Source organism: Nannobrachium achirus (assembly GCF_963921795.1).
Source record: "Nannobrachium achirus genome assembly, chromosome: 9".
Lineage (NCBI taxonomy): Eukaryota > Metazoa > Chordata > Actinopteri > Myctophiformes > Myctophidae > Nannobrachium > Nannobrachium achirus.
The window spans coordinates 66001306-66025901 of NC_137818.1; the positions used below are offsets into that span (position 1 = coordinate 66001306).

At 41.4% G+C, this 24596-nt stretch overlaps 1 protein-coding gene across 2 annotated transcripts; it reads right to left on the reverse strand.

Moving 5' to 3' along the window:
• Positions 1 to 1004: 1004 nt before the first annotated feature.
• On the reverse strand, positions 1005 to 14410 carry LOC308291326 (uncharacterized protein). Of its 2 annotated transcripts, XM_080733313.1 has the most exons (13): positions 14343 to 14410; positions 13441 to 13824; positions 12311 to 12577; positions 11330 to 11641; positions 7250 to 7642; positions 5964 to 6359; positions 4317 to 4802; positions 3357 to 3809; positions 2985 to 3248; positions 2551 to 2814; positions 2117 to 2380; positions 1723 to 1974; positions 1005 to 1533 (listed from the first exon to the last, which is right to left on the reverse strand). In XM_080733313.1, the coding sequence occupies exons 3-13, from the start codon at positions 12520 to 12522 to the stop codon at positions 1434 to 1436; spliced, it is 3396 nt and encodes a 1131-aa protein (XP_080589439.1). In that variant the 5' UTR covers positions 12523 to 12577; positions 13441 to 13824; positions 14343 to 14410; the 3' UTR covers positions 1005 to 1433. The 2 variants fall into 2 exon arrangements, with proteins under 2 accessions (XP_080589439.1, XP_080589438.1); XM_080733312.1 differs by lacking the exon at positions 14343 to 14410 and having other exon boundaries at positions 13441 to 13854.
• Between the last annotated feature and the right edge of the window lie 10186 nt (positions 14411 to 24596).

Genomic DNA, 24596 nt, shown 5'->3' on the forward strand with positions numbered 1-24596 from the left:
GATACTGCCTACCGATTTGTAGGATTTTTGGACAAAATCTGTAAGAGTAGTGCACAGAAATGTGTTTTGCGAACATCGGCCACTAGGTGGCGCTAGAAAAGGCCCATTTGAAAAGTTTAGGGGAGAGGTTCTAGATTGGCATCCAGGGAATGTGTGTGCTCACTTTGGCAGCAACCGGGCCAACGGCGACTGAGATTAGGAGCTCACAAACTGCGAGGACGCACGGACGCACGCACGCACGCACGGACGGACGGACGGACACACGGACGGACGGAGGGGAAAACATACTCTCCCCCATGCCTTCGGCTGGTGGAGACAATGAAAGTGTCAGAAACAATTTGTATTTAATTTCAGAAGAGGTATGTAACAAAAAAACTATGTAGTGGCAGTGGTGTTTATTCCTCTTTGACCTTGTTGGAGACGGGACACAACACAGTCTACACCAGCTCTGAAGGGCATGGGACAGTGCACCATGGGATGTCCTTCCGAAACTGGTTGACATTGTTGAGATCCACATGGATATGTCAGTGGGCCTGCACCCTATTCAGCAACATTATCCCTGTGGAACTCAAAAAGGTACTCCAGTCCAGTGACCTCATAAATCCTGGCCAGGAGTTCCGGCTGCCGGGATTTGGGACATGTGTCAGGAGTATCTCCCCTGGTGGCCCACTGCTCAATGCACCCCTTGCAACCAATAAAAGGCTGCCTCATGGAATGCGCAAGAGTCAAACATATGACATCAGGAGAACAATTTAATTAATATTCCCATTCCCAATGTCTACCTCAGTGCTGTTAGTAGAGAACAGAGAACACCACATTTTCCAGTTGTAGTGTAAAGGTACACATTTTACAAAACCATTGGGTACACAGGGCAAACAGCGCAAACATAATAAAATGTAAAGACACTCAAGCTTACAATGATTCTGTCACGTAAAAATAGCAGACAAATAAAACCACTGTTTATTTACTTGATCAATTATTGTTGATTAGTCACCTTTACAACTAGGTACAGCTTGTAAGCATTGGGCATTCGTGGACGAACAACACAGCCAAATGTGTGGGTAGCGCCGACCCAAAAAATGCCAACATGTCCTGTAATACTGTTCTGCTTCAAGTGTCTGGTGGGTGGTGACCTAGCTGAAGTTAGCCACACCCACAGTGTTGGGTGTATGTCAATAAATCAGTGTTTTTCGATCAGACCTTTTGACTCAGAGGCTTTCATCTTTCAGGAAGAAACCACAAATACACAGGGAAGGCACATTTGCACATTATAACCACACCTGGGGGTCGAGAGCAATGTTAACTCCATAGACACATACAAAACAGAAAACGTACAATACTATGCACCACCTCTTTAACTGACCGTTTAAATACAACTCTGTCCAGAAAGGGTAAAAGGCATCTAACGCTTCTCTTTGGGGTCCTGGTTTTCTTCAGGTCTCACCAACCTTGTCCAGGAAAGACGTTGTCAAGTCCTCGTCCAGAGCTGTATACACAACACCAGCCAGCTCCTGCAGAACCCCTGGACACAGTCTAAAGAAAGTATGGAAGAGAATGAAGACCAAGTAATGAAAATGAATAATCTTTGCATTTTGACACAGACCCCCATCTCAATTGTTTTAGTTCCAGGGACCCCCAGAAGCACAGTTTAAAAAAAATCAATTACAAAGCGTAGATATCAGTTTTAAAAAATCACTGACGAAACAAACAGACTTAGCTTACTTGATTGTCAGTTGACCACGGTGACTCAACAACGGAAGCAGGAGGTATGAATGGATGTTGGACTCGGTCATGTCCAAGCATCTGACTGACCAGTGTCTCAGCAGGGATGCCACCTTACTCACAACCCTTGACAACAGTCTCTCTGATTGTTCTGTTGTGGTCTGTAGGGAAAGCACTTCAACAGCCACCGGATGGGGCAAATGTCCTGTTCTTACTGATCGAAACAGTTGCAATACCATGCTAACAGACAGTCTGAAAATGAAGGGAGAAGAAAGAAAAGCTTTTAATTATGAGCATTCCTACTAAAGATATGATTCAGAGCCAAGATAACATTTTGGTTTCATGAATACTATCCACGATCTTTGCATAATTGAATGGACATAACCTAACCTACCGTAGGCTTTTAATTTGTGTTACATGTCTAAAAAGAAGTGAGGCTCCTTTGAGAGAGATCTTGCTGGGTGTCAGGACCAAATCCACACAAGGGCCACAGAGTTGCAGAACTTTCCCCACAGCCTTGCAGGTGTTTGTGCACAACTGTCCTCTCAGCAGCAGGGTGAAATCGAGGAGACAGAGGAGAGAGACCAGCTGTTCAACTTCCTCTGTGGAACTACTATCGATGGTTCCACATGTGTGCTGGAAGAATCCTGGATCACATCTGAAACAGGCAGTAGTTACATGGGAGAAAATGTCAGATTAGCAACATTACCTTCCTCATCTTAAAAAAGCTTTTTATGTAGACAATGGAAATTGTAACAAGATAACATTTTGGTTTCATGAATACTATCCACGATCTTTGCATAATTGAATGGACATAACCTAACCTACCGTAGGCTTTTAATTTGTGTTACATGTCTAAAAAGAAGTGAGGCTCCTTTGAGAGAGATCTTGCTGGGTGTCAGGACCAAATCCACACAAGGGCCACAGAGTTGCAGAACTTTCCCCACAGCCTTGCAGGTGTTTGTGCACAACTGTCCTCTCAGCAGCAGGGTGAAATCGAGGAGACAGAGGAGAGAGACCAGCTGTTCAACTTCCTCTGTGGAACTACTATCGATGGTTCCACATGTGTGCTGGAAGAATCCTGGATCACATCTGAAACAGGCAGTAGTTACATGGGAGAAAATGTCAAATTAGCAACATTACCTTCCTCATCTTAAAAAAGCTTTTTATGTAGACAATGGAAATTGTAACAAGATAACATTTTGGTTTCATGAATACTATCCACGATCTTTGCATAATTGAATGGACATAACCTAACCTACCGTAGGCTTTTAATTTGTGTTACATGTCTAAAAAGAAGTGAGGCTCCTTTGAGAGAGATCTTGCTGGGTGTCAGGACCAAATCCACACAAGGGCCACAGAGTTGCAGAACTTTCCCCACAGCCTTGCAGGTGTTTGTGCACAACTGTCCTCTCAGCAGCAGGGTGAAATCGAGGAGACGGAGGAGAGAGACCAGCTGTTCAACTTCCTCTGTGGAACTACTATCGATGGTTCCACATGTGTGCTGGAAGAATCCTGGATCACATCTGAAACAGGCAGTAGTTACATGGGAGAACATGTCAGATTAGCAACATTACCTTCCTCATCTTAAAAAAGCTTTTTTATGTAGACAATGGCAATTGTAACACATTAACCTGAGTTTTGAGATGTAGGGTAGACACTGAAGGAAGATCCTCACTACAATCTCTTCATCTGACCAGCCTCTCAGCTCTACTGGTTTCTTCTCTGGTTGGAGTTTCAGCACCTCTTGGAGCAGGGAGACCTTTCTCTCTGAGAGGTCTATGAACCAGATTGCAGGAACGGACTGGTAAACTGGTTGTAATGCTGGAAGAACTCTCCTGCCTGTTTCGGTCTCGTAGTTTTTCACATAGGAGTATAGATCCAGTAGTACATCACATTGATTGGTCCTGTCCTCCCAGTCAGCATACCAGTCATTGAAGGGGAATGTTTCGTAATTACACACAGAATAGAACAATCCCAGAACATTTTCTCCTGTTTCTTCTTCCCGTTGTACTGCTTTGCAGATGAGCTTCCCCAGGAATGTGGATTGTTTTGACATTTCTGACCTTTGGTCAGTGAACCTGAAACTGATCAAATGAAACCCAAGATTAAATACTAAATACCGGTCGGTCTGTGTGTGTGTGTGTGTGTGTGTGTGTGTGTGCGTGCGTGCGTGCGTGCGTGCGTGCGTGCGTGCGTGTGTGTGTGTGCATGCCTTTAACCTACTTAGGACTGAGACCGATTCTAAAAACGCCATCTAAATCCTGACTTAAGTTTTCTGAAAACAAAATAATGATGTTATTTACGGTCCATAACCATCAAGTACCCAAAAGGGGTTCCCGTCTTGAAAGTTAAAAACACCAAAAGGGGTTCCCTTCCTAAATGGTCTGTGAGGGACATGTGTTACACTGTGACCCCTCAAAGCTGTAGATCTATTATCTTCCAAACATTGGAACAATGTTTGAAACGGTAAATTCAGTGACAATCTGACAGTACGTTCAAAGGTAATGCATCTGCAATTCTGCATTAATAACTTCATTATCTTTAGAAAATCTGGATGGCTTTTAAAAGTAGACTAAAGTAAACACACTAACCTGAGCTGTGAGATGTAGGGTAGACACTGAAGAAAGAGCCTCAGTACACTATCTTCATCTGAGCAGACTCTCAGCTCTACTGGTTTCTTCTCTGGTTGGAGTTTCAGCACCTCTTGGAGCAGGGAGACCTTTCTCTCTGAGAGGTCTATGAACCAGACTGCAGGAATGGACTGGTAAACTGGTTGTAATGCTGGAAGAACTCTTCTGCCAGTTTGTGTTTGATTCATCTTCACATAGGAGTATAGGTCCAGTAGCAGATCACATTGATACTTCATGTCATCCAAAACATCACATTGATACTTCATGTGATCCAAAACATCATTGGCATTATACCAGTCAACAAAGGGGAATGTTTTGTAATTACACACAGAAGTTAACAATTCTGGGAACTTCTCTCCTGTTTCTTCCTCCCGTTCCGTTGCTTCAAAGACGAGCTTCCCCAGGAACTTGGATTGTTTTGACAGTTCTGACCTTTGATGAGTGAACCTGCAGTTCAAATGAAAATCAACATGAAATATTGATCTCGTATAATAAACGGACCCCTTGGTACCCTTGATACAACACTATCTGATGGATAGTGTCCATACACTATCCATCAGATAGTGTTGTATCCTACTGACTCAACTGCGAGGAGCTCCCACTCCTCCCACCCCACACTCCCAGCTGACAGCCCATAGGAGTATGTGTAGTGACAAATGCCAACCTCACAGCCCGGCTTCCCTCCCCAAACATGGACTAAACACAATAAACTGGTTGTAAAGCTGGAAGAAATTAATGGAAATTATAATGTTAGTCCTTGACATGGGAGTACAGGTCCCATTTGTAATTTTCAATATTCAGACAGTGAAAACAATTCCTCTATTGTTTTTGTGTTTAACCTGTCATGGAGAGCTGACAAATGCCACCATCACAGCCCGGCTTCCCTCCCCGAAATTAATGGAAATTATAATTTAACTCCTACAATAGGTAGTACAGTAGAGTTAAAGTGTGTGCGCCCTAAATTAATAATACAATTTATAAGCTTTCACTAATAAGGACAGCACTAAAATATTAATTTGAATGCAATAAGTCAAGAGTGTATATAATAGTAATATTTATGTTTTATAATTCAATAGTTTTTTAAGAATGTTTGATAATTACAATTATTTTAATTTGTATTCAAATGTTCTTTTTTAAATGTATGGCTATTTTTATTTAAATATATTTTTACTTTGAAATGTAATGAAATATGTTCATTTATTGACAAAAGTATGTAATACCAGACAGGACTTTAAAAAAAAAAAATATATATATATATATATATATATATATATATATATATATATATATATATATATATATATATATATATGCCATATCCTTTCTAGAAACACCTAGATTAGCATAAACTGCTAGTGTTAATTTGTGACCAATAACATACAATTCATCAAAGTTTAAAGTTGTATTCATCTAAACATTAAACAGCAGAAGGAAAAATACCGTACATTCAAAACTTTACTTTTACACCTCAAAATCAGTTTTTGTTCTATAACTTCTGCCGAAATGAAAGCTTGTTTCTAATTAAAATTATTGAGTCACTGTAACCTTGTGAGTTAGTCATGTTTAAATGGGGTTAACATATTCAATATACAACATAACCAGAGTCACCTGAGATTTGAGATGTAGGGTAGGCACTGAAGGAAGATCTTGACTTCATTCTCATCATCAGACCAGCCTCTCAGCTCCACTGGTCTCCTCTGTTGTTGGACTTTCAGCACCTCTAGGAGGACGGAGACCTTTCTCTCTGAGAGGTCTATGGACCAGACTTCAGGAGCTGACTGGTAAACTGGTTGTAAAGCTGGACGAACGCTCTTCTGTGCTTGTGTCTCATACTCTTTGACATGGGAGTACAGGTCCAGAAGGAAGTCCCATTTGTAATTCTTCCAATATTCAGACAGTGAAAACACTTCCTCTATTGTTTGTATGTTCAACCTGTCATGGAGAGCTGCTTGCACACACAGATTCATCAGAAATCTGTGTCCAGTTTCATTTTCAGAAGTAAACCTGTAGTGTAGGTAATAGTAAATAAATATTAAGTTAAAATGATATTAAGATGATACATGAACCTTAAACATTCTGGTTCCTATCTTCCAACTGGTGCAAGACAACAATAGGAGCAGGTAGCAATTATCATTGCAAACTGTACAGTGTTTTTTTTTTCTTTTACTTTTTACTTTTGTAAAGCCTTATTAAATCCGTTTATTAACTCCAAAACAACTATTACAGTGTAATACATGTCTTGTATCCAGCCATAATGCTCAACACTTCCTTTTTCTTTTTTGCTGAAAATGTAACTTTTTAAATCACATGTGGTGTAAACAGTCTCATGCAGAAGCAATTAATGCACATGGATTTCAACATGAACTGAGTTGACATGCATACTTTCTCATCCAGGACAGGTGTATGTGTCGTTCATGCATGCAACAAATACGTTTCAGTGGGGAAAAAGCAGTGTTTTGGAAGCAATTAAGATATTACAGTATACAAGACACTTGGATTGTATCCTGAGAGCTGTGTTGGAGTTTATAAATGGACAATTTTGCTGAAGTTAATCTCAAACCCTTGCTTTCTTCAATTCATCAAATATGCTATTAGTTCTGGGATTTTTCTTTCACCATGAAAGAAAAAGACAAACTGGGATGAGAAATTGATGGAAATTGTAATTTAACTAATACATGTTAACTATGGCTGGGACATTTAAAAAAAATCTAAACAATCAGAGGCTTTGTAATTAATTAATCGAAATTATCGCATGTAAATATTTGACCTGAGAAGCATTTTGGTATATTAGAGAATCAATTGGTACATTTTTTTACTTTGATCGGCTTCTTCTCCCATTGCCTGCACTGGGGTTTGTTGTCTCTTGTTAGTGCACCAATATACAACTCAGTCACCTGAGATTTGAGATGTAGGGTAGACACTGAAGGAAGATCTTGACTTCATTTTCTTCATCAGACCAGCCCCTCAGCTCCACTGGCCTCCTCTGTTGTTGGACTTTCAGCACTTCTAGGAGGACAGAGACCTTTCTCTCCGAGAGGTCTATGGACCAGACTTCAGGAGCTGACTGGTAAACTGGTTGTAAAGCTGGAAGAACACTCTTCTGTGTTTGTGTCTCATAGTCCTTGACATGGGAGTACAGGTCTAGAAGGAAGTCCCATTTGTAATTCCAATATTCAGACAGTAAAAACACTTCCTCTATTGTTTTTGTGTTTAACCTGTCATGGAGAGCTGCTTGCACACATACATTCATCAGAAATCTGTGTCCAGTTTGATTTGCAGAAGTAAACCTGTAGATAACGGGAAAGACATTTTGAAGAATCAACATTAAAAACATGATCCATGTAGCCTATCTAAAACAGTCGGTGGGTTCTAACTTCCAACTGTTGCAAGACGGCACTAGGCGCAGGTAGCAATTATCATTGAAGTAAACCTGTAGATTATGAAAACATACGCTGAATCAACAAGCCCCAGGGGGGTCCAGGGGAAAAATCCGCCTAAAATATATGCCCAAATTGGAACAGTTGTGGACACAAAACTACCATGATTGTGGCTACTCTTGACTCACCAAATGTCAGCTAACCCCTGACAATTCACAAATGCAGTGTAAAACATCACATTTCTCTGACCAAATTGTCCTGCTGTGATCATTTACCAAGGAAAAGATGATTGAAAAAGACCTCCGCCTATGGAAATTTTACCTTCTGAATAGTGAATGAGCCTCAAGACCTCATTTAAAACACTAGAAGCCCAGCGTCTAGTCGGCGACCTGGCCAACTCGGGAACGATGTAAATAGGGAATGAATCCCCCGCCCTTTAATGCAAACCCCATTATACCTGTTGTCATAGACATGGACGGATTAACCCCCGCAAGGGCCCCTGGCCGTTAATTTTTTAGGGCCCCCCCCACCCCCCACCATAAGCCATGATGATCATCTGTGGGCCAAGAAAGCACCTGTAGACCACAGAGGAGGGGCCCACACATTTGATTTTTGATTAAAATATACATTTATTTTTTGTAAATTGTCATTGACCACGCGGGCCAGTTCCCCCAAGGGCCCCTGAGAGCCAAGGGCCCCTGGCAACGGCCCCACCGGCCCAATGGTTAATACAGCCCTGGTCATAGAACCCGTTTTGACCATCTGTTTGCCTGTGTCCATTTATGCCCATATATGGAGATATCTGTATCTGTCTGTCTGTCGGCGTCCATTTTATGTCCATATATGGAGATCACTGCAGATATAGTTCTGGGTCCATTTTATGCCCATATGCCCATATATGGAGATATCTGTCTATTTGTGTCCATTTTATGCCCATATATGGAGATCTCTGTATCTGTCCGTCTGTGTCCCTTTATGCCCGTATATGGAGATATCTGTTTATCTGCGTCCATTTTATGCCCATATATGAGATCTCTGTCGCTTTTTGTTTGTTTCTTCTTTAAGCAGAATACACAGCCTGCTTAAATCTGCATCATTCAAGTCATCCTCCCAGTCCCACGCTTTGTCGCTTGTCTTATGTTTGTTTTTGTCTCTTTTATTTTCTTTTTTGGAGCGGACCCCATGAATGCCCCATCCTTTAATGCAAACCCCAATATACCTGTTGTCATAGGACCCGTTTTGACCATCTGTTAGCCTTTGTCCCCACCCTTTAATGCAAACCCCAATATACCTGTTGTCATAGGACCCGTTTTGACCATCTGTTTGCCTTTGTCCCCTTATGCCCATATATGGAGATCTCTGCACACACAGTACCGGTTGCGGAAAACTCTGATGTCAGACATCAGCTCCGCATTCGGGGATTCATTTTATGCCTATATCTGGAGAAAGCGTGTGCCGGTGGGAAGAACGGTTCTCGAGATTCACATACATACATACACATTCACAGAGATTTTTTGTTGACTCATGTGACGTACGTGATGTCACAGCCTTTTATGAAGTGATGTCACAATGAGTCAGCGCTTGCGCCGATTTCCTCCGGAACAGCCTGATGTCAACAATCAGCTCCGCATAAGGAGATTCCGAACGTTTTGCGCCGGTTTCGGAAAACCGCGAGTCAGGTCGGGTCGAGGCCCTGCACTGCACTCCGCGCGGCGGCGGGGAACGCGCGTGCCGAATCTGAAGCCGGTGGGACGAACGGTTCTCGAGATACGTGGATTACAAACAAACAAACAGACAGAGATTTGTCGCATTTATAGATAGATAAATATTGAATAGAAAAATTGTTCACCAAGGTGTCACCAATTGATAGGCAAAATTGTATGAATATATTGCAAACTATGTAAACTCTACAGATGTTTTAGTGAGAGTAGTGCTGTAATATTAGTAATGTTAAAGTATAGGGTGAAAAATGATAAAAACAAGTAACAATAAGTAGTAATAATACTGTAATAGGAGTAATGTATGGATGAAAAGTACAATGGCAGCTGATTACTATGCTGTAGGTGCACTGTAACAATAATCAACAAAGAAATTGTAGTTTGATTTGGTCTCTATTGATTTATTGACATTATTGACAGCTGTTCAGAGGTCAACACCTTTTGCCCCCGCCGGCGGGGGCAATGGGGCTCAAGAGGTTAAAACTTGACCCATGATAGCCTACTGCATTTATGACATTCAAAAGGGTAGCCTAATAATGTGTAGCTAGTTACAAATACATACAGTATATAAAAAAACACAAATTGTCAACATAATTATCTCTTTGCAGAAATACTAGAAGTATTTTTCAACAGAAAACTAAAGCTTATTTAAAACTAACAATCCCAGTTCTCTGAAATATAAGTAAGGTATCTCACAAATGGTTGAGCACCCACTGCCGTTTCAAGTCAAAGATGGCCTTTCCCGTCAAGGGGTGCCACCACCATAGGAATGAATGTGGCGCTGCCCATCTTAAAAATATAGGCTTACCTCTTCCTTAATGCTTAATATGATGTGGTGAGAGGGTGATGTGGTGAGATACCTCACTCATATTTCAGAGAACCACGGTTAAGTAAATTACCTAAGGTTCTCTCAACATAAATCTGGTATCTCACGCATAATGGTATACTCTACAGATAACTTCCGTATCGCCCTGAAAGTCTTAACTCTGGACCTGGCTCTCAGTGAGAGTTTAAACACTGGACTGCATGCATCAATAATGGTGCAGTCATGACCAATCCTATAGCCCCGTTTGGAACCTTACTCTCCACAATAGCTCCAAGATGAGGTTGCGCTGTGCTGAGCCCCGGCGAAGGTTGAGCCAGGAGAAAGTCCCTGATGATTACCCTTTCCCCACATCATAACCGAGAAACAGATGTTTGCAAAATAATAAAGTTTTGGTTGAAATCCCTTATTTAGCCAGACAGTGCCATGTTTTCCCATTTAACTCAAGACTGCAGGTGTCAGCACTGCTCCCAATTGGGCTACAGTGGGAAACATGGCACAGGCTGAGCAAATAAACAGTTGTTTACTTTACGCCTATTTCGCAAACATCTTTAAGTGTCTCAGATTACCTTTACTTTTTGGATATGATATTGTAATCGTCGGGTACTTTCACACAAGCTCGGTGCAGCAACCTCTTGGAGCTATCGTGGAGAGTGAGGTTCCAAACAGGGCTAAACCATTCCATAAAACTTTGTATAAGGTTTTGTGCATTTTTGGTGAACGAATGGACATTCTTGACCGGCTAAACAACAAACACATCGGAAACTAATTTGGCAAGCATCTAATCACAATCACCATTAACTCAAGTTAATGACATTTCTGAACTATTGTTTAAACAACTGTGAGGGCTACAGTAAACTTTAAGGGGGCACACGTCAGATCTGACGTCTCGTTACTCTGACTACGTGGCTAGTACGGTTAGGGTTAGGGTTAGAGATAGGGTTAGTAATGGAAAGAGTCGGAAGAACGCAACGTCGAAGTAATGTCGGAACAATAACACGCACCAAAACTTTAAATAGGGTAAACCTATTTCGTATACAATATAGTCCCAGTTACCTCAGCTTTACAATGTAGGGTAGACACAGAAGGAAACTCTTCACTTCACTGTCTTCATTTGGCCAGCCGCTCAGTCTCAGCTCTACAGATTTCTTCTCTGGTTGGAGTTTGAAGTATTCTAGGAGGGCAGAGGCCTCTCTCTTTGAGAGGTCTATGGGCCAGACTTCAGGAGCAGTACTCTTTAATACTTCCCCCTTAATAATTGCTGCATCCAGACACAAATCTAGAAACAGCTTCTTTTCTTCCCCCTCGAGTAGTCCAAGGAAGTGTTGCTGAACAGGTGATTCTGCAACTCCAGATGGGTCTCTGAAACTTAATTTCAGGATTAAAACAAACAAGTCGCAAAACACATTTCTGAAACATTATAGTACTGTATGACTGTTGATGACTCCTTCCTAAAAACATGACAGTTTCAAAAGTCAGCAATTCAAGCAGAAACGTGCATGCTGTTAAAATGTATATTCTATTAACAGTTTTACTGCCAGATGTTGTTTATTTATTGGGTTTTGTGCCAGCAAAAGCACCTTACCTTTGCGATGTTATAGACAAAGATGTATTAATTTTTTTTTCATCATTATTATTTTCTTTTCTCCTTAAATAGGTGTACCTTGGCTATACGAGCAGTAGAGGGCAGCCTCATGCAAGAATTAATGTGAAAATGGCCGCGGTAGGCCCGTCCGTCAAGACAGCTCAATCGCTACAGAGCAATAGATCGAGAGAAAATAACAAGGAAGAGTGTTGTTACTCCATTGATGCTAACGTCCAGTGGGTTTTTGAGAGCACTTTTACGGGAGCTGTCTCTACGGTACACACCCGCGCGACCCCTCATCAGTTTACAGACATCAAAACAAGGTACAAAAGAACGAGCCAAAGAACGTACTATTGGCGGCGCGCCGCCAGGAAAAATGGGGCGAACGGGAACGTTCAAAGCGGTTTTAGAGTTAAGAACAAAATGTATTAACATCACACTAATTCACACACCTGAGAGAGCGGATATGAGGCAACGATTCCAACAGGGTCTGCCTCAGATCTTGACAGACAATGGTCTTCCTGTCCCAGAGGAGGCAGAGGTGAACACTCTCTGGACTGTTCTGCATGACCTTTGCTGCTCTTTCAAACACTTGTATTTTATCACAGCTGACTGGGAGGTACAACTCATTTCCACAAAGGCCAAGTAAACAACCGTAGTCCATGTCCCCTTCACTGAGGAGTAAAGCCTTCCAGAGCTGGCATTGCAAGGTGTAACTCCTGGAAGAAAAGGTTGTCCTGAAGTGAGACCTTCCCCTCCATATACAGGTAAATAAACCTGAATACATGTGCAATTTAACATTCCAGTAGGGCCATCATTGGCCGAGTTTCCCAAAGCGATTTTAGTCCATCGTATCTCACGCATGGTCGTAGAGACCAAGCCCCGACCGTCATGTTCCCGCGTTTCCATGTGTTTGGGCAGAGAGACTTAATTAGCCCCCTACAACTACACCAACATTCAGATTTCACAAAGTGCTTATAAAGTCTCACTCCTGTCTAAATATAAATACGGTACAGCATTCTATAATTACCCGTATCCTCTGTGTTCTTTAATAAGAAGCCTTTTTATCCGATCACTTTCTGTTTTCCCATGTATTTCCTGGCCCTATGCGCACCAACCCTATTGAGATAAACAGACAGCGATCGGATAAAAAGGCTTCTTATTAAAGAACACAGAGGATACGGGTAATTATAGTAGGGCGTACCATATTTAGCCAGGTGTGAGACTTTATTAAGCACTTTGTTTGTGAAATCTGAATGTTGGTGTAGTTGTAGGGGGCTAAATAAGTCGCTCTGCCCGAACCCATGTAAACACACGGGAACATGACGATCGGGCCTTGTTCTCTACGACCATGCATGAGTAACGATGGGCTTACGATGGGCTAAAATCGCTTTGGGAAACCCGGCCAACTCTGTACTAGGGTTATGTACCAATTGATAGGTTGAAAAGCTTAGCATCTGGAGTAAAATCATGAATCATACAAATGCACTCAAAATGTGTTTTTATTCCAAAAAAAAACAATACCTATTGAATTATTTCTAACTAGCTAAATATAGAGTGACATCTAAAAGAAAATGCTCACCCATCCAATTGGACATTTTTCAGACAGCCAAGTATTAATCCCAGTCCTTGTTCTGATACGGTGTCCTCAAGTGTTAGCTTTATTTTCTTGGCTTGTGACTGGCTGATTACATAAGATACAGCACAGTAATGGTGATGATCAAGATTATTGCTCAAGTCAAGGCAATAATCCAGTTTGTCCAGGAAGTGAAGACAGCCCTCAGTTGATTGAGATTCATACAAGCATTGGCATAAGAACAGTATGTCGCTGTCATCAGTATCACCCTGATCTTGGTTTAGTGGAGAGAAAAGAAATGTTCTTATCACATCTCTGATGAAAGACTTGGATAAGGCCTTCACCTGCTGATCTTGAGCCAGCCAGTCAAACTTGTCCTGGGTTTTCTCACTAAACAAACCACACAAGAAAGGGATCAAATGTTTCATGTGTTTCATCTCTTCAGTGCAGCACTGTTGCAGAAGATCAGTTACTTTGTCAGGATTCTTCAAAAACCACAACCCTGCAAAAAACTCCTGTATGGTATAGTGGAGAAATGCAGAGTAGGGTTTCCATACTGCAGGTCTAACTTGAACTTTAAGTGTGCTCAGGAAGGCTGAATGAACAAAGCTTTCTTCAGAAGACTGTGCTGTTAAGTTCACAGATTTTTCTTGAGTTGCCTGAAAAGCAGCCATTGCCAAAGAAAATATTGCTTCACCGTGGTCTCTCTCCAGACCAATTTTAGCAATTGCCTTGTCACTGTACTTTTGAATGCAACCGTGAAGAATGCTCATGTATATTTCCGTGACGGTGCATGGTTCTTGAGGAGCCATAAAATTTGTAAAAGAAAAGCAGGCAACCACCATCAATGCATATACTGGGACATGGCAAAGACTGAACAGCTCTGGGCTATTCAAAATGTTGCTCACCTGCTCAGCTTCCAACATCTTATCTAAGTATTCTCTGATGGACTTTGTGCTGAAGCCTTTCACCTCCACTCTGAAAGCAGACCATTCTAATAAGATGTCTTCTGATTCTACCTCTGGTCTGCATGTGATCATGATCTTTGCATCAGGAAGCAGGTCCCCATCAACAAGTCTCTTTATCACTGATGAAGGAGGGAGATCTGTGAGTCCATCCAAAATGATAGTAACATTTTCAGAATTTCTCTTTATGTCCTCCAAGACCTCTGCTTTTCCATCATCTGGTTCACTAAACATATTGAAGAGAAGATCCTCCAAACTCATGGGATTTGTGGTGTGGGACATTTCTGTCATATCAAAATAGAACATGTAATCTAGGTCATTGTTGTCTCTTCCTCCCCAGATTGTCAGCATTTGACGTGCAGCCATTGTCTTTCCAATTCCAGTCTTACCAACAAGGAGAATTTTGTTCTCCTGTGTTTTGAGTAAGTAATCTACTGATATTTCCTGTTTATCCACAGGAATGTACGACTTCATTTTTTTAGGGCGGCGTTTCTTGCATTTTTTGCTCTTGAATTTTATGTTTTTATATGGTGCATTTTTATTTTTGTTTGTATCTAATACAAGAGGAATGTAAGACAGATTTGAATACTTATCCTCTTGTAGAAACCTCTTGCTTTGTTTCCATACTTCGTGTGATAGCTTAAGAGCTTTTTTCTTTAACTTTGCCTGGTATTTATGGCATGGTCTTGGACCTAAAATGAAAACAATAGCAAATGGATAAATCCTCCGTAAACTGACTCAAAAACCTACAGACAGTATTGCTGAACGTATGGGTTAATTTTTTTAACACTCTCACTAGTGTATGGATGTCCTGGAGCTATATTGTCGTCCATGCCTTACCCCGTATCCCTGATTTTTTTTTTTGCCTTTTTTTTGTTACATTTTGAAAAACACTGGACATTTTTGAGCGGTGCTCCTGGCTTTGTCCGGGACGTGAACCATGGCCTACATCTTGGCACAAAGCGCTCAAAGTTTGTTGTATGCCCAGGGTCACATTGTAGTCAGGGGACTAAGGAGATAGAATGCTAATTTCACAGTGGCCAAATCAAGTTGGGTTCCCATTGACTTTCTATACACTATACTACAGGAGGGATAACAATCTGCTTTTAGTAGCATGTGAGGGGTCTAACTAGGGGTCCTTGGGCTAAGAATGGCCCCATAAAACAATGGTTTAGTGATGAGTCATCACTTTTCACAGTTTTTGGGCATTTTGTAGGGCCATTTTTAGCCCAAGGAAAGTTATTTATGCAAAACAAATGCTGGCAATGGATTCAGAATCATGAAAAACCCCTAGTTAGACTCCTCACATCCTACTTAAGGCAGATTTTGTTCTGGGTATTTTCCTACTGTATAGAAAGTTGATGGGAGCCCAACTTGATTTGGCCGCTGTGGCGCCCCCGAAGGTTGCCGATTCTGGTGCCCTAGCTAAATCATTAGAGCATGCCCTGGACTACATCTGTACAAAATTTGGCGCTTTTAGACTGAGTAGCATGAAAAAACCCTAAGGCCCCCGACCATTGGCCAAGCTTTGCGAGATGCTTAATGGAATTAGCTCATAAATAGCACCCCTCACTTCACACTAGGTGTGATTATTTTATTTTTTTGGCAATGTCTAGAACCGCTGATCTGACTGATATGCCCATATCAAGCGCATAATGGGACCGGCCGACTGAGGGAGCGTGGTGCCTGGCGCAGGTACTGCTCATAAGTCTGACATCTCTTTACTCCGACTACGTGGCTACGCGTGCGGTTAGGGTTAGTGTTAAAGATATGGTTAGTTTAATGTGTTGGAGAAATGCACCATCGGAACAATAGTTGCGTTTCCATAAAGCCTCTTAATGCGCATTAAGGCTTTTGCGCATAAATCTTTTTATGGAAACACTTCAAAATTTGAATAAACTTTCATTATTCGAAAAAGATTTATGAGCTTGGAGGAGGTGGATTTTGAGGCTTTATCAAAAAAACTAAATGCGCATGGAAACGAGTCAGCCAATAAATGCGAATAAATGAAGTGCTTCGCTGTGTTCAGCTGGACCGTGTGGAGGTGCCGAAAGTCAGGGGATTTACTATTCTGTCCATAACGGCACATAACTGAGTCGGCTCATGCGACCGTCGCTTATTTCGAATGACACCCGCAAATGGAAACAGGCTAAATTCGCTTTTTCTTAATGCGCATTTCTGATAATTCGCTTCCTAATTCGAATAAGCTTTATGGTAACGCAATTAATGACACGTTGCCTCTGGCGCAGTCGTTCAGATATGCGGTTGTCCAGAACACCGATCCCACCGATATGCCCATATATAGGCCTTGTCCAGAACTGCCAAATATGGGAATGCCCATATATGGCTATATACTGATGAGGGCGGGGCCGCTCTCCATTCCGACATGCTGCCATTCCGACATTAACTTCTAATTGTCTGAGTGGCAGCACTTCCATAGAGGTTAGGGTTAGGGTTAGGTATAGGGTTAGTTTCTGAATGGGAGGATGTCGGAATGGCAGCATGTCGGAATGGGGGGATGCACCTGATGAGGGCATACATAATGGGTACTGCATGAATTTTCAACTTGCATCGTTCCCAACCATTCCAGTATTCAAGTGAAAATTTAGTAAAACATAAAAATAAACTACTAATACAATTTCGAATTCATGATCGAGGGGCATGTTTCTACATCATACATAGCTACTTTATACTGTATTAACCAATGTACTTTACACACCTTTAAAATAGTTTATATCCATATCCACATCATCTTTGAATGAAAAGCAGCTGATCCAATGGTGCAGGTCAGAATTGCTCTTCCGAGTGGAGGTGGAACCTACTTCTTCAGATACTGGTCTCTCTAAGGTCCTCTTCCTAGTTATGTAAATGACTTTTAGTAATTCATAGCTGGCTTTCTCCCCTTTGATTGTGACCAAGTCCAGTATTGTTCTTGTTTTATCATAGTCATTAGGCTCCGTCTTTATTTCACTGACTTGCTCGTCAGTGAGCACACCTCGCTGATACAGATTCTCCACAATAACTGAAAGGTTCTTCAGTCCTCCCACCAGACGGGTTCTGGCGCTCTTGATGTATTCCGAAGCTGATTGACTTGTACATGCCATTACACTTTATTATCAAATATGTGGCATATAAACCTGAATTGATAGACTAGACTTTCAAATTGGCATCTGTGTTCATTCGAAGGGCTTTTAAATATTAGGGTAGGGACTTAAGGCATGACATCATCTGACAAACAGCATCTCTAAATGTGTGTAGATTGATGTTTCACCTACAATGATAAGACAAGATCTTACATCAGACACACATCCAAAATCAAAGACTTGCAATAAGCACACTTATGCAATAAACCACAGAATAAAATACAAAAGGTTAAAACTAACCAGTCTTTTTCCAAGAAATATACAGAAGCTGGCTCTTCAAGTCTGGGGACAGTCAACACGTTGTGCACGGTTGACAACTCTACCTCCTCCGAGGACACCATCTGAGTTGTGTAAAGAAAATTAGGTTAATTAATGCAGAGTTTAGTGATTGTTTCTGTACACTACAATCATTTGACACGTCACAGTCATAGACCGTAAAGAATTATTGGAATTATACACAAATGTTCCATAACAAGCACCAAGCTGTCTGTGACCTGACTACAGAAGCAGTATACGTATAGGCCTACGTCATCACGTAGCATGTACAAGGCAGCGGATGATTCAAATGAGTGGAAATATCTCAGCAGCAATGCCCAAATGGGCTATAACAGCAGAGAAAAACTAAATATAGCAAAACTACCGAAAATATATTAAATATTTCCATATTTCCATTCCATATCTCCATTTCGAAATGTCTCCTTTCCGACATGTCTCCATTCCGACACTAACCCTATCCCTAACCCTAACCCTAACCCTAACCTTAACCTCTATGGAAGTGTTGCTTGGAGAACTCCTCCCATCCCCTCTACCCTGAGATCTTGGGTTACTGGAGTATGAGAGGAAACAACCGTTTCCGCTTCCCAGGACGGAGGTGCGAAAGACTTGGAAAGTCCTTTGTGCCGGTCGCTCTCAAGCAATACAACGAGACTCATGATGGTCGCTTGCCCAGGCCTAATAGGATTACCTAGGACAACAGTTACCTTGCACTACTGGAACAAAAGTTGTACTGACTCTGACCTCTAACGTACTTTTTCCTGAGAGGGTTTGTAGCAACTCATAATGTAATAACGGCTCATAATGTAATAAGGGCTCATAATGTAATAAGAAAAATGTAATAAAAACTCATAATGTAATAATCAGCTCATAATGTAATAAAAAAACGAGCGCATAACGTAATAATGGATTTTTCAATAATGTAATAATGTAATAATGTGTTACATTAAGAACCTCCACATAGGAGGCTCATAATGTAATAAAACTTCATAATGTAATAATGTATTTTTTATTACATTATGAGCTGATTATTACATTATGAGCTTTTATTACATTTTAATTATTACATTATGCGCTTGTTTTTTTATTACATTATGAGCTGATTATTACATTATGAGTTTTTATTACATGTTTTTATTACATTATGAGTTGCTACACACCCTGCCAACTTTGTTGATGAAGAATGGAGCTAAAAATGCAGCAAATGAATACATATGGGGATCTGTACAAAGAGCATCCACAATGTTCAACATACAGTTCGTGTTTGTATCGACACTGGATGTTGATGCAACATTGATAGTTGCTAGTTCTGGGCCACTTTTCCGAAGGTCATGGGGACCATTATGTAAGCCTTGATGGACCAGTCACACACTTGATTCAAAGAGTCCAGGAAGCAGAGGAGAGTGCACCACTTCGATCTGTCCGTCACTCTGGCCCTAAGTCTAGCCCTCACTCTGGCCCTGACTCGGTACCTCACTCTGGCCCTGACTCGGTCCCTCATTCTGGCCCAGGGCCGGATTTATAATAGGGCTTGACATGCTGAAGCACAGGGCATCAACAACCACAGGGGGGCACCAGAGGATCAACTGTAAACAAAAGATATTCACATGAGCTAAACTAAGCTAAGCTAATGTTGCTGTCTGTAATGACTGGTTACATTTAAGGGTTTTGAAGAAACGTTAGGTGGATACTAGTATGCACAACTCTAAAAGAACTGGTGCACTATTGTGTTGGAGCGCATCAGTGCGGCTGCAGAGTTAAGGTGCTATCTATCCCTGATTGATTGATTGATTGATTGAAGACTTTATTAGAAGTTTGCATAGGAAAAGGTTCATGACAGTACAGTTCACTGGTACAAGGTCAACTAAAGGGAGATCCTAGTAAGCTTTTCGGCTTATTTGCACAGGAAACCTTCATGTATCTCATATAACAACTGAGACCACACTATTAAGTAGGGTGACCAGACATCCCGGTTTGGCCGGGACTGTTTGTTTTCAAGCTGCGTGTCCCGGTGTCCCGACAAATATCCCTAAAACACTAATATGTCCCGCTTTTCAACATTCACTACAAAATTGTGCAAATAATAGTATCTGTTTTCAGTGGTTGCATAGACTTTTATCGTGTTCTTTTCACGAAAACATGCTCACCTAACCAATCAGAAAACATGTACAAATTCATTGCACGTCTGAATTCAATGCTGAGGCTGTTTGTCACTCACTCACTGCCTGTTTGCAACCCTGCGATGTATGCGCTTGCACGAACGTTAGAGAATGGGCACGCACATGCGCGATAACGTGCGCATTGCTTTTAGGGTCCCGGTTTTAGGCAACAGTGGTTCGCGTCCCGGTTTGAGCGGCTGAAAATATGGACACCCTGCTATTAAGTCATTATGCTAATGTATGGACATCTCTGTTTACACAATCTTTGGGTATATTCTACACTATTGTTATTTATAATTTTGAGCTTGACTGCGATACCTGTGGCTACCTGTTTGATTGATGTTTTTGTGGGATAGAGAAGTCAGGGCTTGTAGTTACTGGACTGTCGAAATTGTAGCTACCTGATACTGTATGCTGGTGGAGAAGGGAAAAAAAAAGTCACACCAAGTTTGAAGTGAGAGGTGGTGCGTGTGTGCGTCCTCCTCATAATGACATTATCCGTTCCTATCTATGTCTAAGTGGCCGTGTGTGTTTGTGCACCAGAGGCTACCACAGGTAGGTGAAGGGTAAATCCTGCCCTGCTCTGCCCCTAAATCTGGCCCTCACTCTCGCCGTAAGGCCCTCACTCTGGCCCTGACCCGGTACCTCACTCTGGCCCTAAGTCTGGACAGATCGAAGTGGTGCGCTCTTTGAATCAAGTGTGTGACTGGTCCATCAAGGCTTACATAATGGTCCCCATGGCCTTCGGCAAAGTGGCCCAGAACTAGCAATGGCAGACTGTCGTCATACTGACCACATGGGGAGATTATCGATGTTGCAACACCCAGTGTCGATACAAACACGAACTGTATGTTGAACATTGTGGATGCTCTTTGTACAGCTAAATGATCCCCGTATGTATTCATTTGCTGCATGTTTAGCAGATAGTTGCTCCATTCTTCATCAACAAATTGGCAGGGTGTTTAGCAACTCATAATGTAATAAGGGCTCATAATGTAATAAAAACACGTAATACAAACTCATAATGTAATAATCAGCTCATAATGTAATAAAAAACAAGCGTATAATGTAATAATTAAAATGTAATAAAAGCTCATAATGTAATAATCAGCTCATAATGTAATAAAAAATACATTATTACATTATGAAGTTTTATTACATTATGAGCCTCCTATTTGGAGGTTCTTAATGTAACACATTATTACATTATTACATTATTGAAAAATCCATTATTACGTTATGCGCTCGTTTTTTTATTACATTATGAGCTCATTATTACATTATGAGTTTTTATTACATTTTTCTTATTACATTATGAGCCCTTATTACATTATGAGCCGATATTACATTATGAGTTGCTACAGGGTTGCTGTGGCGTCTTGCTGTGGCTCCCATTATTGCTTTAAAAGGAAAGAAATATATATATATATATATTCTTGACTTATTTGCACTGACTTTGGTCACTTTTTTTCTGGCCCTGCACTATTGGGTTGTGTTGGTTGTACTGTGTATTGTTGCGGTGTTGATATGGCAGTGTGATGCATGACTGCATTGACTAGCAGTGTACTGTTATGTGCACTCTTTTGTTTGGCACTGTTTAAGTTATGCTTTGAGTATAGCTTTTTTGTGTGTGTGACGTGTCACTTATGAGCGCTGAATGATTCGTGGTCACTTTATGTATATATTCTTCTTCTTCTTTTTTTGCAATAGCTTTCGACACTATGTTTTTATCTTTTTTTGTGCTTGCTCTTTGGACTGTACACTACAGTACTCATTTTCTTTTTCTTACTTCTCTGTAACTTGTAACCTTAACTGCTGTGCTGCCTCTGGGCAACTGAATTTCCCCCGTGGGATAATAAAGGTATCTATCTACCGGTATCTATCTATCTATCTATCTATCTATCTATCTATCTATCACATATCTGGGCCACGGCTCCTAAGTGAAGGATGGCAGGAAATGAGATGCTTGCATTCTGCACATACCGTATGCACTCATGCAAGCCTCTCACCCAACAATGACAAGGCAGATGTTTATTACAATCAAATGACACTTTGGTGAACGTACAGCACATCACGTAGACATTTGGTAAACTGCAGATGTCTAGAAAAAGAAGTGGCAACAGTCTTTCTGAGAAACATTAGAAAAACATAGGGAAACTCTTTGAGAAACACCGCCTGAACCATGCCGCACCAGACAGTAGATGACTCAGACAGCGGCCACAGAGATCGCAGTTAAATAAATAAATAAATAAATAAATAATGAGTATAACATATGTGATAACATACATGGGCTCGCTTTCAGCAAGCCCACAATTATATTATCATAAACCATACTTACAAACGGTATGTTTCAGTAGGGTAGGCCTACAATGCCTTTTTCTATGACAACCAGGCAAAACATGTTGGACCAGTCCGACAAATCACTTATCTGATTAAATGTCTTTATTACACGTAGGTATTACACATGAGAGGTGCCAGTGTTCTCACAAAGGCCACATTTTGCCAACCTGGCATTACATGCAAATATAGTTAATGTGTGTGTGAGACGACACACACACACACACACACACACACACACACACACACACACACACACACACACACACACACACACACACACACACACACACACACACACACACACACGTACAGTATGTGCGTCTAGTTCTGTAGTAGTTACGGCAAAAACTAAAGCACACTTAAAACGTCCTACAATATTTGTAGCATTATAGCATTACAGAGAATGAATAGAAGCAGTTGACATTACCCTCCAAAAGCCTCCTGGCGTCCTCTGGGATTGCCCCCATCCTTAACAAAATTACAAAATTAAGAATGACTGTCAGACTTGCTTCAAGAACGTCAGTCTCTTCAGCTATGCTGTAGTAGCCTTCTACTAAACCTCAAAACTCACAGCCCTATGGTGAAGATAGCAACAACCTGGAACACATTCTTGCAGATAGACTTACACAGCCCCTGTGTGCATCTGTGATCTACTGTTCTGAAACTAAAGTGCAGGCGTGCGTGTCTGTGGATTTGCATAAGTTGGGGTGGAGCAGGTGCAGACAGTGACGGCAACTTCCTCTGTGCTTTGGTCTCAAATGCCAGACAGGCAATTGTGATTGACAGAGTTGTCATCAGAGTGGCATACTGTATCACCCCTATATCCTTACAACAGTGACTGTAGTAGGGAAATCTTCTGTAAATGGTTATGTAATGTTACACACACATATATATATATATATATATATATATATATATATATATATATATATATATATATATATATATATATATATAGAGAGAGAGAGAGAGAGAGAGAGAGAGAGAGAGAGAGAGAGAGAGAGAGAGAGAGAGATTTGTACTATTATTATTACTAGTAAGATGCCTTGAGGCTTTTTGAGAGTGAAAAAATAGCAAGACACATGTGACGTGTGATCTGGGCAGCTTGCCCAGGAAATGTGCCAAGCTCAATATGATAGCAGACATCGTGAAATATGTCTAGATGTTTTGAATGTACTGCCATCTCACTTCTTCTTGCTTCCAGGGCAACATAAGCAAAAAGTGGTTCATCTTACCCCGTTCTCCCCCTATATGTTTTTACTGTTTTTCATATAATTCAAAATGGTGGGAGATCTAAAGATCAGAGGTCAAAAGTCAGAGTGGCAAAGTTGTTCGGTATGAGGAGACGCATATGTGTGTCCAGGTTTCAAAACAGAGCATGAGCAATACCTGTTCAAAGATTGCACTTTCAAAGGCTTCCTACAGCACCACCCTTTGGCCAATTGTTGTAAAAAGTAATAGCACACGTCTCTACAGTAAGCTGAACACATTAAAGTTTGAATATGGTGTTTTTCTGTGTAAGTATGTAGGAGTAGATATGTGCCAAAGTTTCGAGGAGAACTTATTATAGATAGATGACTGATAGATGAATAAATAATGAGGATAACATACGTGTGCTCGCTTTCAGTGAGCCCACAATAGAGGAAATTGAGTCGCTATTTCTAGGCTGAGAGCGGGGAAATGACGGATATTCGCCCGAGTACTATAAGGGTCTGAGGGAGACCCTGGCCCCAATACTTATGCAGACTGGAGAGACTCCACCATTGGAAAGATGCGGTAATATCAGTTATCCCGAAGGAGGGGAAAGATAACGCAGAATGTGGGCACTGGGGGCGTGTTCCCTCCTCCGCGTCATCAGTGCCCACACCCTAGGTGGGGTGGGCGAAAGGGCCTTTCTGTGTGGAGTTTGTATGTTCTCCCCATTTCTCCTAGGCTAGACACCCTCACAAAAACATGCAGTAATCCTGGTCTCTATAACGCCTCCCCCTGGCCAACCGGGGCGCCTGATGGAGGGGAAAGGAACTTGTTGGAATAACGTGTTCCTTCCACGCGCTACAGTACGTCCAAACCGGGGAAATCCCCACTGTCAGGTGAAAGGAAGCAACTTGGACTTCTCAAGCATATAAGGAAGCATGTTGTCTCACCAGGCACGGCAGAGGGATAGCAGAGCCCAAGATTACATTAGGCAGTTGGCACTGGGTGATGAAATGGGTTACAAAAATCATGGGATAAAAAAAATCAAGAGAGAAAAGAGAGAGAGAGAGAGAGAGAGAGAGAGAGAG